Source organism: Arachis ipaensis, chromosome B3 (genome assembly GCF_059453495.1).
Source record: "Arachis ipaensis isolate K30076 ecotype BB chromosome B3, ASM5945349v1, whole genome shotgun sequence".
Taxonomy (NCBI): domain Eukaryota; kingdom Viridiplantae; phylum Streptophyta; class Magnoliopsida; order Fabales; family Fabaceae; genus Arachis; species Arachis ipaensis.
In genome coordinates this window covers 29,302,314-29,316,222 of record NC_142438.1, presented here as the reverse complement: position 1 = coordinate 29,316,222, position 13,909 = coordinate 29,302,314, and the positions used below count along the sequence as shown (strand labels likewise).

The following is a 13,909-nucleotide window of genomic DNA, read 5'->3' as shown; positions in this document are numbered from 1 at the left end:
TAATCATATTTTACTTTCTTATTTCTTTCTTAGTTATAATTGCGGGATATACATGATGAAATGGCTAAAAACAATTGATCCTGAAAAGATCAAAAAAAGAGAAGTATCAATGTAAAAACTAAAAACAAGTAAGTAATTTCTAAATTAATAAAATTCGGTTCATTTCTTATTTCAGTTGGGTTCAAATTAAGTAATTTCTTTCAATTGAATTGTAGAAAGAAATTGATGCCTTCAGGCAGGAGTGTGGTCCAACTATTCTATTGCACAAGATAAATAAATTGAGAGACAAAACCATTGAGGCATCTGAAGCCATAAGACTTCCAAAGCCATCCATTGTCCTCTCAAGCCCTTTTTGTAAATTCACATATGGGGATATAGAAAGTAAATAGGTTATAATTTTTTTGACTTGGTGTAAGTAATTGTAATTAACACTAATTTGTTTAACTCGTTGTGAAAAAGTAAACACTTCTTCTTTAATGTATATATGTTAATGTTAATGTAAATGTTAATGTATATATTTATTAGAACTGTCTAGACTACTGTTTTAAATGAATCTAGGTTCACAGTGGATGGATTCAATGTATTTATCAAATATCAGGACCCCCAAAAATACAAATGAACCGAAATTAATTCATTGAATAAACCGAAAAAAGTATATATCACTATTCAATTTTAAAATACCTAAACTATTTAACATAACACAATTGTAGAAAGCTAATTTGAAAAATAAAAAAGTGACTATTCAATAAAACATAACATGAATCGAAATTAACCCTCCTGGAACTCAAATGAACCGAAATTTGATCATACATGAATCGAAATTTATATTAATAAAAACTAAAACTTCTATAATCCTCTTTGGGATAATTCATATCCCGTGCATCATAAAGGCTGGAGTTTGACTAAATCATTGATCCACTATCTAAAAGTTTCAACTGCAAAAAAGAAAATAAATAATATATCAGTAAAATGCACAAACAAATTTTTTTCTAATCAAAAGCAAATCAATGTTACCTCGCTTAGAGTTGGCTTTTTTTTTTCTTTGTTGCATTTGAGATCTTTTTTTTCCATATTTGATCCCAATCTGTTCTTGGGACAGCCTCTTATTCTAACACGTGTGGGCCTTTGAAGGTTGTTAACATCACTCAACCTGGCATCTTCGTGAGATAACAAACTTTTACCTTTACTTTTTGCTTGATATTCTTGTATCTCGGCCATGACATTATCAAAAGCCCGGTGCAGAATCCCAGTCAGCTCATCGGATTCTGACGCAAATTTGTAAATATTGTGCGACTGACACACCAAATCGTCGAATCTCTTGCTTCTAGGCTCCAATAGAGGCTCGTCTTGGCTGCTCTTGATATGTGTGTGTCTCCTTTTTATGTTCTTACTCCAACGTTCTAATATATTTCGGTGCCACTTTATCTGCTCTCTGCTTGCTAGACAATTATCGTATTGCTTCACAAATTGAATCAAAGGAGCTATTGCATGTGATAAACTTGTTGAAAATGCATATATGCTCTCGTTCCTTTTGTGTGCTTCTCATCCCAATCCAAAAGTGGTGATCCAGATAAACTGAAATTCATAAATGGTGATCTTCAAATAGCTTTGCAGAATGAACCAAAAACATACGCACAGATAAACCGAAACTTATATACATTTTCACCAAAAAAGTAACATCATCAAATAATTCGAATTAAAACCTCGGTTACCTGAAAGCCACTTATTGCCTCCAGCAACGTACTTTGTGACAAAGTCATTCCAATTTCTATCAAATGTGTCTTTTGTAAACGAGTTCCAAACGACATGGCTCATCTCTTGTGTCGATTTCTTCGTGTCACTTGTAGCCGTTTAATTTGCTTATAACCTTCTTCATGATGTGCCAAATGCACCACCGATGAATTGTTGTTGGCATACAGGTCTCAATAGCTCTTTGCATCGATGCGCATTGATCGGTAAGAATTCCTTTTGGTGTCTTCCCTCCCATGCAACGAAGCTGGCATTTGAATAGCTATTTGAATGATTGGATGTCCTCATTTTTCATCAAAGTGCATCCGAGAAGTGTCGACTGACCGTGGTGATTCATGCCCACAAAAAAACCAAAAATCAGATTGTACTTGCATAAATGGACACTCTCACACAGTTATGAACCAAAATGTGTAGGCTCTGTGAACCTAAAACTATATCCAAATGAATCGAATACCTGTTTGTGTTGTAAGTGGTGTCAAACGAAACAACATCTCCAAAATACTCATATGTAGCCCTACTCCTTGCATCGGCCCAAAATGCATTTTTGATGGAGTGATCACCTTCAAGGTTAAGCTCGAAAAAGAAATTTTGATTCTTCTCTTCATTCTTAATAAGTACTTTCCAAATTCTTTGGCATCGTGTTATTCGGAAATATTCCATACTTCCCTTGTGATGTAATTTCTCAAGTCTTTTTTTTATAAAACTTAGTTTCTGATGACTGCCCGATGCTGCTACGAATGACTGATATGTTTTACTCGGTCTGATTCTAGCTTCCTCGTTGTTTTCAATGGTGCGACGCACAAACATGCTTATCTCCATGTGTTGTTTTAGCATCTCTGCTCGATCTGGACAACAAGTGTGTGAATGATTCAGAGCAACTTTAAAAATTATCCAAAGACCGACGTCCTTCAATATATGTATATAAATCCTGGCTGAACAGTTTATTCTAGTTGAGGGGTTTGTCTTCAGACTTGAAGATATCTTGGGTTTCCACTTTCCCTCTCTACTACATGTAATTAGTTGATTCTTAATCTCATATTTCTTTCGAGTCGTGTTCCTTAGTTTGGTAGAAAACCAGCAAGTTTGGAATAATCTCTGTAGAACTTTTCAACTTCTTCTAGTGTCTTGAAAGTGATCCCAACCTTTGGCACAAATTGTTCATCCACAACGCACATGGACTGTAAAATAAACCGAAAATAGTATCAATACGAAACCATTATATAATACTAAATGAATCGAACATTGTCCATTATATAAATTCAAATTCGAACACTTGCGTCTAGAATGAACCGAAAATATAATCAAAGTGAAACCACTGTATAATACTAAATGAACCAACATTATCATTATATAAATTCAAATTTAGAACATCTACGTCTAGAATGAATCGAGAAATACTATCAAAGCGAAACCAATGTACAATACTAAATGAACCGAACATTGTCATTATATAAATTCAAATTTAAAACACCTGCGTCTGGAATTTAGCGATTGCATTCCATTCAATTCAATTTAAAATTGAATAATCCAAACCTCATTTGCTTGATTCGATTCAGAAGAATAATTCAAATCGCTCTCATTCAACTGATTTGAAGTTGAATCATTCATTGTTTTGATACGCTATTGAAATCTGAAAACGAAGAAGATAAATGCAATGCAGATCAAAGAAAGAAAATGAAGAATAGAAAGAAGATAAATGCAGATCAAAAAAGAAAACGAAGAAGTACGACAAAAGTAAAGAAGAACGATGAGAACTTTACGTTAAAAAAGACAAATTCTATGTTAAGATAGAAGAACGAAGAGAAAATTTACTTTAAGAAAGAGAAGCTCTAGGTTAAAAAAGAAACTTTACGTTAATAGAAGGTTGGAGACGCGTGAATAAAAAACAACTTCATTAACTTGGTTAGGAAAATTGTATGGATACAAAACATTATTGAAAAAAAAAAAGTGGCCGGTTAGTTTGGGTTGGGATGTGGTAGCGGACTAAAATCTGGGAATTACCAAAAGGTGATGTAATTTCATTTTTTATTTTAGAAAAAAGGATAAATAGATTTTTAATTTTTTGCTTCGTGGACATTTTCGTCCTTGACTATTGAAAAATACTTTTAAGTCTCTAACCTTCATAAAACTTGGACGGATCAGTCCCTGACGGAGGCAAAATTTAAAAGTATTTTTCAATGATCAGAGACAAAAATGTCCACAGAACAAAAAATTAGAGACCTATTTGTCCTTTTCTCTTTGTTTTATTTGGCAAGTTACGTCATATCTCCATACATTCATATAATATGCAATAATACAAACATGGGGTGAAAGGGAATAATCTATCAGATGATACAGCAAGATAACAGAGGGACGCAAGACCAATAAGAAGAAGAAATGTACGTCATATCCTGCGCCACCTCTTCTTATCCTGCGCTTCCTATTCGAGCTTCAGCGGCAACCAATGGCGTTCTTTCTGCCTCTCGGGTTTCACTTCCTGTCACTCATAGTGCCGTTGCCAAACCTTTTGTCCCCGAGGTACTGCTATCACTACTGCTACTACTCTCTCTCAAGTACAGAACATCACTTCTTTCACCGTTTTTTATTATTATTACATAAGAATTTTTACCCTTTTCAAACCTAGAATCTCACTATACCGTCTTGTTGGTTGTAAACTGGAAAGCATTGAACCGTGTGGAATATGGCAGCAAGTTATTTAGAATTTTAGATTAATTTGTACGGACTGTAAAGCAATCTTACAGCCAATAGAAATTTTGGACGATGAGAAATCATGGTTGGTAGTTATTTAATTTGATTTGGTAGTTCTTTGAATTTTTAGTCCTGAAAATTTTAACCGGAATCAATTTAGTCCTGAGGTTTAAAATGAATTGGTTTGGTTCCCCAAATTTAAAACACAAGTGTTTTGGTCCCCTCACTATTTTGGTATTGACGTTGTTACTTTGGTGCTTCTGTGGACTGTAACGGAGTTCAATATAGGACTGAGAAAATTGAAGTCTTAGGACAGATGATTTTGGTAGGAAACCTCTGTGAGCTCTCCCACTAACAATAATCATCACTAAATATATGTTTACTTTTTTTAATTGAGTGGAACATGAGTTAACATGACATCGTGTTTCTTTTATTATAGAGAACAATGAATTAAATATGTGTTTTTTTTTTACATTATAAAATTGCTTTAAGTGGTCTTTTTCCCTCTTTCAGCAGTAGGGGAAGGGTTAGGGTTTAGGGCTTACACGACAAAGTTGATGCTAAATGTAAAATTTTTCAGTGATTTGTGCAGAACTCCCCGACCTAGTAGGACAAGAATCTGCCATTGTTCATTTTTGTTGCAAAACCAATTGCTTAAATCATGATCAAGCAGTTTTAATCCTGAATAGGTCTTTTTGGTGAATTCTAATGTATGTGGAGATTGCTGTCCATTTTCATGCTTAGTAAACTTATAGATTGTGCAGGTACTGTAATGGATTTTTTTGTGCAGTGCAGGTTGTGGAAGCAGTGGATGCCTTGCATTCGGAGTTCAGGGCTGTGGATTATTTGGTTGCATTCAATAGCACCCGTGTACTAAAGGCATTCCAGAATGCTCGACTTGGATCTCATGTAACAATCACTTATACTTCAATAAGCAGTTTTTGCATATGTTGTTTTATCATTTGTAATCATCTGATATTAGTTCAAAAACAAAAGTTCATCTGATGTTGTAATAATGTAGGGATAACTATTTTCTGTATTTTGGGATCTAATTGATTGTTATCACACCTACTTCTATCAGCACTTTGGTGGTTGCACTGGTTATGGCCATGATGAAGCTGGGGGGCGAGAGGCTCTTGACCAGGCCTTTGCTGAAATTTTTGGGGCTGAATCTGCTATTGTGCGATCACAGGTTCTGTTTTCTCTGTGTTAAATACAATTAGTTCTTACTTTGTACTTTTTAAAAATTTTGAAGTTACACTGTTTTCATATGAACAGTTCTTCTCAGGTACTCATGCTATCACATGTGCTTTATTTGCTCTCCTAAGGCCTGGGGATGAGGTAACATTTTTCATCTTTCTTTGACTTATTCATAGTCTTATAGAGTGCTCTATTGAATTTGTTCTTGGAGTGTGCTTTAAACTAATATAGCTGTCAGTTATTGGCAGTTGCCGGCGCACCATATGATACTCTAGAGGAAGTAATTGGGAAAAGGGACTCTGGTGGACTAGGTTCCCTCCAAGATTTTGGGGTGAAGTACAGAGAAGTTCCAGTACGCAGATAGATTGTTATTTCCAATTCTTGTTTTCAACTCATCAGCCTTCTTTTTGACACTTCGCCGACATTTTTCCAATAGCTTGCTGAGGATGGTGGACTTGACTGGAATGCATTGACAGTTTCTGTCAAGCCCGGAACAAAATGTGCACTCATACAGAGGTCATGTGGTTATTCATGGCGTCAGAGTTTGAGTGTTAACGACATAGGAAGGGCAATAAAAATAATCAAAGTAAGGTTCTAAATTTTGGATTTATGGTCTTTGATTCTTATTATTTAATTTTATTTGTTTCTTAAAATAGGATATGTTATTAGGTAAGAATTGAAGTGACAAGAGGATAAGGTAGTCCTACACAATATATTGGGTTGCCAAAGGAGAAGTGGAAAACAAAAAATAAAATAAAACTTACCATAGAACTCCGTGATGGACATTATCGTGTTTATCTTGTCTATAATCTAAATATAAAAAGTCATGATCATCTTTGTTGCATAAAATACACCCATCTTAGTGCCTGCCAAAAAAGAATCTTGTCCAGAATCTTATATGAACTTTGAATATTGAATTATAGGCACTATTTTTATCATCATTGATTTTTTCTTTGCTTAGTTTGAATTATACCTTATGCTTGCTTGTCAACCATCCTATGTCCTAACTGGTGCATGTTAAAACTTGAAATGCTCACGTGTTTGTATCAAATCATTTTTGGTTTACTGTGGCTAAAATTCGAGAATGATAGAACTATAGTTGAGTTATACCATGCTGTTTTCGAGTTTCTTTGTTTTTGTTATGTATGTTTGGATTGAGTTATTTTGCATTCAAAGGACAAAGGATCTTATTATCAAAAGCTCTGGGTTGTTCCAATTCAAGCTACTAACACAAACATGAATTGTTCCTGTTAACCAACTCAAACAGAAATCATTAAATATCTTCTTTTTCCAAACATATGCAGCAGAGCACTTTAAGCAGACTGCTATTGAATCTTTGCCCTTTTACCTAAGCTTATTTCTTCCATCCACAACTTCTGTAAATTTTCTTGTTCACATGGGTGATCTATTTTTTAATGTTGAGATGCAGGGCTGAGTTAGATACCAAAGAAGCATGTTAGGATCTTAACATAGAAGATATTATCTCAGTAGATGATTAATGATTAATCTATGTGCTTCTACTATGACTTTGTCATAATCTCTCGTCAAATTTATATGTGCAGAACCTGCCTTCTCAGTTGAGGTGTAAAGCAAGAGAGCAAAGTGACATTAATAGTTTTATGAGTGTATAGTAGAAGATAGAGTAATAGAATAGTTAGGCCTCTAAAGAAATTTATGATGGTCTTATAGTTCTTAAGAGAAAAATAAAGTCCAAGTGCTTAAGGAATTTTGCAATGGATTTATAGGTCCTTAAGGAAAAAAGGTACCAAGTAAGTTTTTGAAGAATTGTAGCGCTAAGCATGTTTCATTCTTTTCTTAGTCTCCCTTACCGATGACAAGTCCAGCGTTGCAATTTTTGAAGAAGTTGGAATCCCCCCCCCCCCCCCTTTCACTCTCTCTTTAGGATTCTTAGGGATCTATAAGTCCTTCTAAAGATGTTTCAGGTACCTAGTCGTATTACTCTAGAAGATATTACTTGGATGGTTGCTCATGTAAACTCTTTCCCCGTTGTATTTTTTATTCATGATATGATGTGCCTTCAACATATATGTACAGATGCAAAACCCTGGATGCTTAGTCATGGTGGACAACTGCTACGGAGAATTTGTTGAGAGCATTGAACCTCCCATGGTGGTATGTGATAATTTGACATATTTCCTGGTGCTTTACTCCTAGCACTATGATGTGTTGCTGTATTACATTGTACATTCATGAGCAGGGTGCGGATTTGATTGCTGGCAGTTTGATAAAGAATCCTGGTGGAACAATTGCACCATGTGGTGGATATGTTGCTGGGAAAAGGAAATGGGTTGAAGCAGCTGCTGCGCGGCTTTCTGCTCCTGGGCTTGGGGTGGATTGTGGTTCAACCCCTGGTGATATCATGCGAGCCTTTTTCCAAGGATTGTTTCTTTCTCCCCAGATGGTCGGGGAAGCAATCAAGGTACTCAATTCTTCGATTTAGGAGAGATTGTGTTTGTCTTGCTTTTAGTTGGTACTGAGGATTTTTCCATGTAAAGGGTTCCTTACTGATTGCTGAAGTGTTAGCATCTAAAGGCTATAAAGTGCAACCACTCCCTCGTGTACCTCGCCATGATACAGTTCAGGTTTTGCTATTGACTCTGTTGTATTTTCCCTTTAAATGAAATATTGTTGTGTGTGTGTACATGTGGAAATAGATCCACCTACTCTGTTTATTTTTTTATTAACATTGAAATATTGAATATTATCAATCATTCAACTGTTAAATCATGTGATTTGGCTTAGCTATCAAGCATATTAAATTTAGAAAAATAAATAAATAAACAAAAATAAATAAAAGATGGACATAGTCTATGATTGCCTACATTCTCAAAAAAGCATATTTGTGAAAATAAAGTTGGACTATCAGATTGATTTTGTATATGATATGAAATTTTATAGTTTCAATCGGTTTAGTAGAAAGAAACTTTCAATTCAACAATTAGAATAATGAAATTCAATGTCCATAAAATTTATGCTCAGATTAAGTAATGCCAAGATTTACAACGCTACAGTAAGTAAATCCCACTCTTAATCCAACAGGAAGTAAATCATATAAAATTATGATATACACTTGTCACATTTCATCCCTTTCAAAATATAAGTTGATCTTGGATGAATATTGAATTTAATCTCCATTGTTAATAGGCTGTACAGCTTCGAAGTCGTGAGCATCTCCTTGCTTTCTGCGAGGCTGTTCAGAGAAGCTCTCCTGTTGGTTCGTATACCAAACCAGTTGCTGGTACCACTCCTGGATATGCATCAGAGGTGAGATAAGATTTTCTCCATGTTTTCTTGCACAAATATTTTATGTTTTTGACCTAGGAATGAATAATCTCGATTTAATTTTTAAATTGGCAAGATCAAGTTTGATCTCATACAATACGATCTTTAGGTGAGACTCAAACAAGACATATGATACCGAAAATTGCATAGCCAGATATCACACTTGATCTTGTTAAGTGAAAGATCGAACCAAGAAGCAAGAGGATTCATTTGCTTTGTTCGTTTTCACATGCTTATTTGTCTATCCCAAAAGATACCAAGTAACTCTTTTTGTATCAAACTCAGGTAATATTTGCCGATGGAACCTTTATTGATGGGAGCACCAGTGAACTTTCATGTGATGGACCTCTTAGAGAACCATTTGCCGTATTTTGCCAAGTAATCATACATTGAGTTGCTATGGGAGTTATCTTCTTGACACTAACTTATGATCTTAATTTTGTTTGCCAAAAATGCAGGGTGGCACCCATTGGACTCAGTGGGGATTAGTCCTTGGAGAAGTTTTGAAATCTTTATGATGGAGTATAATTCTCACTTAAGTATAGCTTATACAACATATTGTTATGGCATTCAGAGGATTACATGATTCATATTGCTACCATGACACTGAACAGGAATTAATTCTGTATAACGATCTTTGGATTTTACTGCTCGAGAATTTCAAACGAAACTTTTAAGAGTTCTGGTTCAGCAGCAATATGGCATATACGTTCCACTGTTCCAGTATTGTCTTATGCCACTGAAAGAAAATATGTTCTAGAAGGTTGATTGTTGCTCCATAATTAAAGGATTTAGAATTTAAAATTTTTATACATAGAACTCTTGGATCGGAGTTTGATTCTTTGTACCTTTGCTCAATCTATGTCAATTTTGACAAGAATTGTGGAAGTTCAAATATTATGTTCTCAATCCCATGTGATGATTAGTAGTTTAGCATTCCTAAAACAAAAACTTATACTATCGGACATCTTTGCTCTGGAATGCTATAAAACCATAGTACTATAACAATTGTTTCTTAATGCCAACTCTAGAGCCGTTACAAAACATGGCAATAACAACATATATGAGCCATGTCAATTAAAGGTAAGAGGCCAATGATTGCAAGAAGCAACGTGATATATATTAATATCGAGCCAAAGCTTAACTAAAAAGAGCTAAATGCTCACTGGTCATGCATTACATGCCATTGCCAAACTGCTTATATATTACTATACAAACTTATAAACAAGCCTTTCCTTCATGTCTTGGTCTTCCAATGTGATTATTTATCGAGAGACAAAAGAAAAAGCAAGAAAAGCAAAGCAAACAGGGTTAGTTGCTTCAAAAAAGGCCTAAGATATAAATATAAATTATTTGGGCACAATATATCAAGCTAAATTAAAATGCTTGAAGGCTTCATCAAGCTCACATTGAAGATAATGAAACTGATTCTACAAAATCTAACCATGATTAGTTGAAAATTTTTCACAAAGACAGCCCAGCAAAAAGTAGCTCCAGCTCCTCCTCTTGTGTTACTGTTCTCTGAGGTAACAGGGTAAATACAATTAATCACTTGTTAAAAATCAAATACATTATGAAACTTAACAGGTTGTTAATAGTGAGTCATACAATAAAACTACAGAGTAGATAAACAGGAACTGAACCAGTCTACCTGCATCGTCATAAGTTGCAGAATTTTATTAAGAACCCTCCGACGATGAACAACATAGGTACTGTTTGCAGGCAGTTGGCTCATCTTCTTCATTTCTTCATCAACTGCAGCCTGTTTTTTCTCGCACCATGTTGATTTATGTTGTTCAGGCCGGCCAATATCTTCAATATCCATTTGATCAAGGGTATTGCCACCCTCTTTATGATCAACCATATCCATGTTTCTTCCAAAATTACCAAATATCAATAAAAACAAATTCTTCAAGCAAACAAATGGAAAGCAGAATCTGAAAGGGCGCGATACAAGTATATATAACCTTCTAAATTACAACATCTAAACACAATAATCTCCAAATACTAGCAAGAAAATATCTAGTATTCCAAAACTTAACAAGCAAACACACAGCAAAATGTGTTCCAAAAATGTTTCAGGGTCTCAATACAACCTCAGAACATAAATTAATTGAGAACTAAAAGCCAGAGATAACATTCCAGATTTCCAGTGGTCCATGAAACGAAAGCAACTACTTTCAAAAGTTACAAACTGAAAAGCCTAGTCAACATGTATTTTGTATCAACCAAATCTAACCAAGGGTCATTTGCAAACCATTTGCCATATGATAGAAATTTTTATTTAAAAAAAGCTATTTTCTAATAGCAAAATGACAATTTTATTCCGATTTGCAACTGCACCCCCATAAATTAAAAGAATCAAAAGATGAGGACCCAAGCAGCAGCAGAATATTAAGATTAAGAGAAAAAGAAAAATTGGTCCTTGACTTTTTAATTCAAAGACAAATAAATCCATGATAAATTGAAAATACAAAAATGCCCTCACTTTCTAAAACGTGAGATATTTAAATCCCTCTATCCAGAATATATGAAGACAAATAAGTCTTTGGAGAGACTTAGATGTCTTGTGTTTTAGAAGGTGAAGGTCATTTATGTATTTTTAGTCAATGACTTATTTGTCTTTCAAGTTAGAAAGTCAGGACCTATTCATCGTTTTCTCTAACATTAATATCCTTTGGCAAGGTGAATGCTTCAAGTTGAATAAGAGAGTAAGATGAAATTATACCAACTGGCTCAACAGCTATATTGAAATTTCAAAGCAATACAAACTTCAAGAGCAGTCTATAGAGCCAATGTAGAAGTAAACAAGATCAAATTCAAACTAAACACTTGTATTAATTTGAAGAGCTTAGCTTTCAGCAAATGACAGGTTACGACTAAACTAAGGTTTTTCAACCATAGCAAAGGCCTTGAACAAACTTCAAGTGAATTAAAACTTTAAATCCTTAAATGATTCAGTCTTTATACTCCATCTATCATTCTCCCTATATATTATATTTCAATTAACTTAAAACGTGAAAATTACAATACAATTTTCGCACAATTGAGTCCAACAGGTAAACCCATGAAGTAAAAATACCGACAGAAACAGAGTGAACCAGTGAATAAGTAACCAACCTATTAGACTACGCATTTTTCTTTGTTTAAATTAAATTAAATATAGGAAAAAAAAGAAGTAAAGAAATGTTGAAACCCTAACAACAGAAGAAATAGGAAACTTACAAGGAGAAACAGAGAAGACGAATGATGCTATCTGTGTCGCTGAATCTCGAAGCCTTTCCTTGGTGGATGCTCTTTTTCTTGGATTCTCACCGTTAGAAAGAAGATGATTCGCAGATTAAACCACGTTGCGTGCCGCAATACATTTACTGGGTATCAAGTATTAGAATTTTTTGAAAGGTTAACCACAAAAAACACCCCGAATTATTTAAACGCCAATAAAAATACACCGAATTTTACTATAGATAAAAATGCTTTTAAATAATTTAAAAACACAATAATAATATTCAACAGTAAATATATATTTTTAAAAAATATCTTAAAGATTAAATTTTGATGTAATTTTTTGCAAGCATGATTATAAAAATAATATATTATTATACATAAAAATTGATAATTTTTTGTTAAGTATATAATTTTTTAATAATTGTTTTTGTTAACAATTACTAATATTTTTAAAAAATTACAAAATAATATATACTTAACAAAAAATTACCAAATTTTAAGAATAATAATATCTCATTTTTTTAATTATACTTGTAAAAAATTACATCCAAATTCAATCTTTAATGTATTTTTTGAGAAATACATATTTAATATTAGTTTTTTTATAAGATTATCTAACATTAAATATGTATTTCTCAAAAAATATATTAGAGATTGAATTTTGATACAATTTTTTGCAAGCATGATTAAAGAAATGAGATATTAATATCCTTAAAATTTGGTGATTTTTCGTTGAATATATTTTTTTTTGTAATTTTTTTGTTAACAACTAATAATACTTTTAAAAAATCACAAAAAAATATATACTTAGAAAAAAATTATCAAATTTTAAGAATAATAATATCTCATTTTTTTAATTATTCTTGTAAAAAATCACATCAAAATTCAATCTATAAGGTATTTTTTGAAAATATATATTTACTGTTGGGTATTGTTGTTATGTCTTTAAATTATTTAAAGGTATTTTTGTCGATAGTAAAATTCGGGTGCATTTCTGTCAGCGTTTGAATAATTCGGGAGTGTTTTTGGTGGTTAACCTTTTTTTAAATAATTTCTATTCCATTAAGATTTCTAAATTTTTTTCATTAACTCCATTTAGGATAATGATTAGGGTATGGTAAGGTTTGAAACTAATTCTAACTTTTTATGTGGGTTAAAATTTGGAGTAAATGTCATTTTCGGTCTCTAATTATTTGCTCGATGAACTTTCCACCTCTTAAGAAATCTAAAAACTTCCCTATCTATTTTTATATATGTACGTTTGAGTCCCTATCTACTTTGAGTAAATGTCATTTTCGGTCCCTAACTAGGGACTGGAACCTACATATATCAAAGTAGATAGGGACCGATTTGAGTTTTTAGATTTCTTAGGGGGTGAAAAGTCCATCGGGCAAATGGTTAAGGACCGAAAAATGCATTTACTCTAAAATTTTTATATAAATTCAACTCTATCTTATCTACAGATTCTCAATTCTAATTTTACTTGTTCTTAACCGACGGGTACTCGACCTACCGCGGAGTACGAAAAGATACAATATTATTATATAACTTGATAATAATTTAGAATAGAACTAATTTTTATGTAAAAAAAATTTAAGTTATCAATTAATGGTCTTTTTTTAATAACTAAAGATTTTTTACATATAGTAAGAAGTCTTTGATTCAATATCCACTTAAAACATATTTTTATATAAACATCTAACATATATATATATATATATATATATAAGTCTTTGATTCA

At 33.1% G+C, this 13,909-nt stretch overlaps 2 protein-coding genes across 2 annotated transcripts; one reads left to right on the top strand and one right to left on the bottom strand.

The window, feature by feature from the left end:
* Nucleotides 1-3,986: 3,986 nt before the first annotated feature.
* Nucleotides 3,987-9,849, top strand: LOC107630093 (uncharacterized). The gene is made up of 12 exons (XM_016333130.3): nt 3,987-4,266; nt 5,233-5,346; nt 5,519-5,629; nt 5,716-5,778; nt 5,876-5,989; nt 6,074-6,223; nt 7,693-7,770; nt 7,856-8,077; nt 8,154-8,240; nt 8,803-8,922; nt 9,226-9,318; nt 9,399-9,849. Exons 1-12 carry the CDS (start codon nt 4,126-4,128, stop codon nt 9,456-9,458), a joined length of 1,353 nt encoding a protein of 450 aa, XP_016188616.1. The 5' UTR covers nt 3,987-4,125; the 3' UTR covers nt 9,459-9,849.
* Nucleotides 9,850-10,038: 189 nt separating this feature from the next.
* On the bottom strand, nt 10,039-12,341 carry LOC107630094 (uncharacterized). The gene is made up of 4 exons (XM_016333133.3): nt 12,166-12,341; nt 10,592-10,814; nt 10,385-10,461; nt 10,039-10,189 (listed from the first exon to the last, which is right to left on the bottom strand). The coding sequence occupies exons 2-3, from the start codon at nt 10,808-10,810 to the stop codon at nt 10,405-10,407; spliced, it is 276 nt and encodes a 91-aa protein (XP_016188619.1). The 5' UTR covers nt 10,811-10,814; nt 12,166-12,341; the 3' UTR covers nt 10,039-10,189; nt 10,385-10,404.
* Nucleotides 12,342-13,909: the final 1,568 nt, after the last annotated feature.

Bases quoted from the DNA above. Each gene is read 5' to 3' on its own strand.
- LOC107630093 (XM_016333130.3), top strand. From the start codon at position 4,126: ATGTACGTCATATCCTGCGCCACCTCTTCTTATCCTGCGCTTCCTATT. The intron at 5,990-6,073 runs GTACGCAGATAG...TTTTTCCAATAG, and splicing joins TGAAGTACAGAGAAGTTCCA to CTTGCTGAGGATGGTGGACT. The intron at 8,241-8,802 runs GTTTTGCTATTG...CATTGTTAATAG, and splicing joins CTCGCCATGATACAGTTCAG to GCTGTACAGCTTCGAAGTCG.
- LOC107630094 (XM_016333133.3), bottom strand. From the start codon at position 10,810: ATGGATATGGTTGATCATAAAGAGGGTGGCAATACCCTTGATCAAATG. The intron at 10,462-10,591 runs GTAGACTGGTTC...CTGTTACCTCAG, and splicing joins TGCAACTTATGACGATGCAG to AGAACAGTAACACAAGAGGA.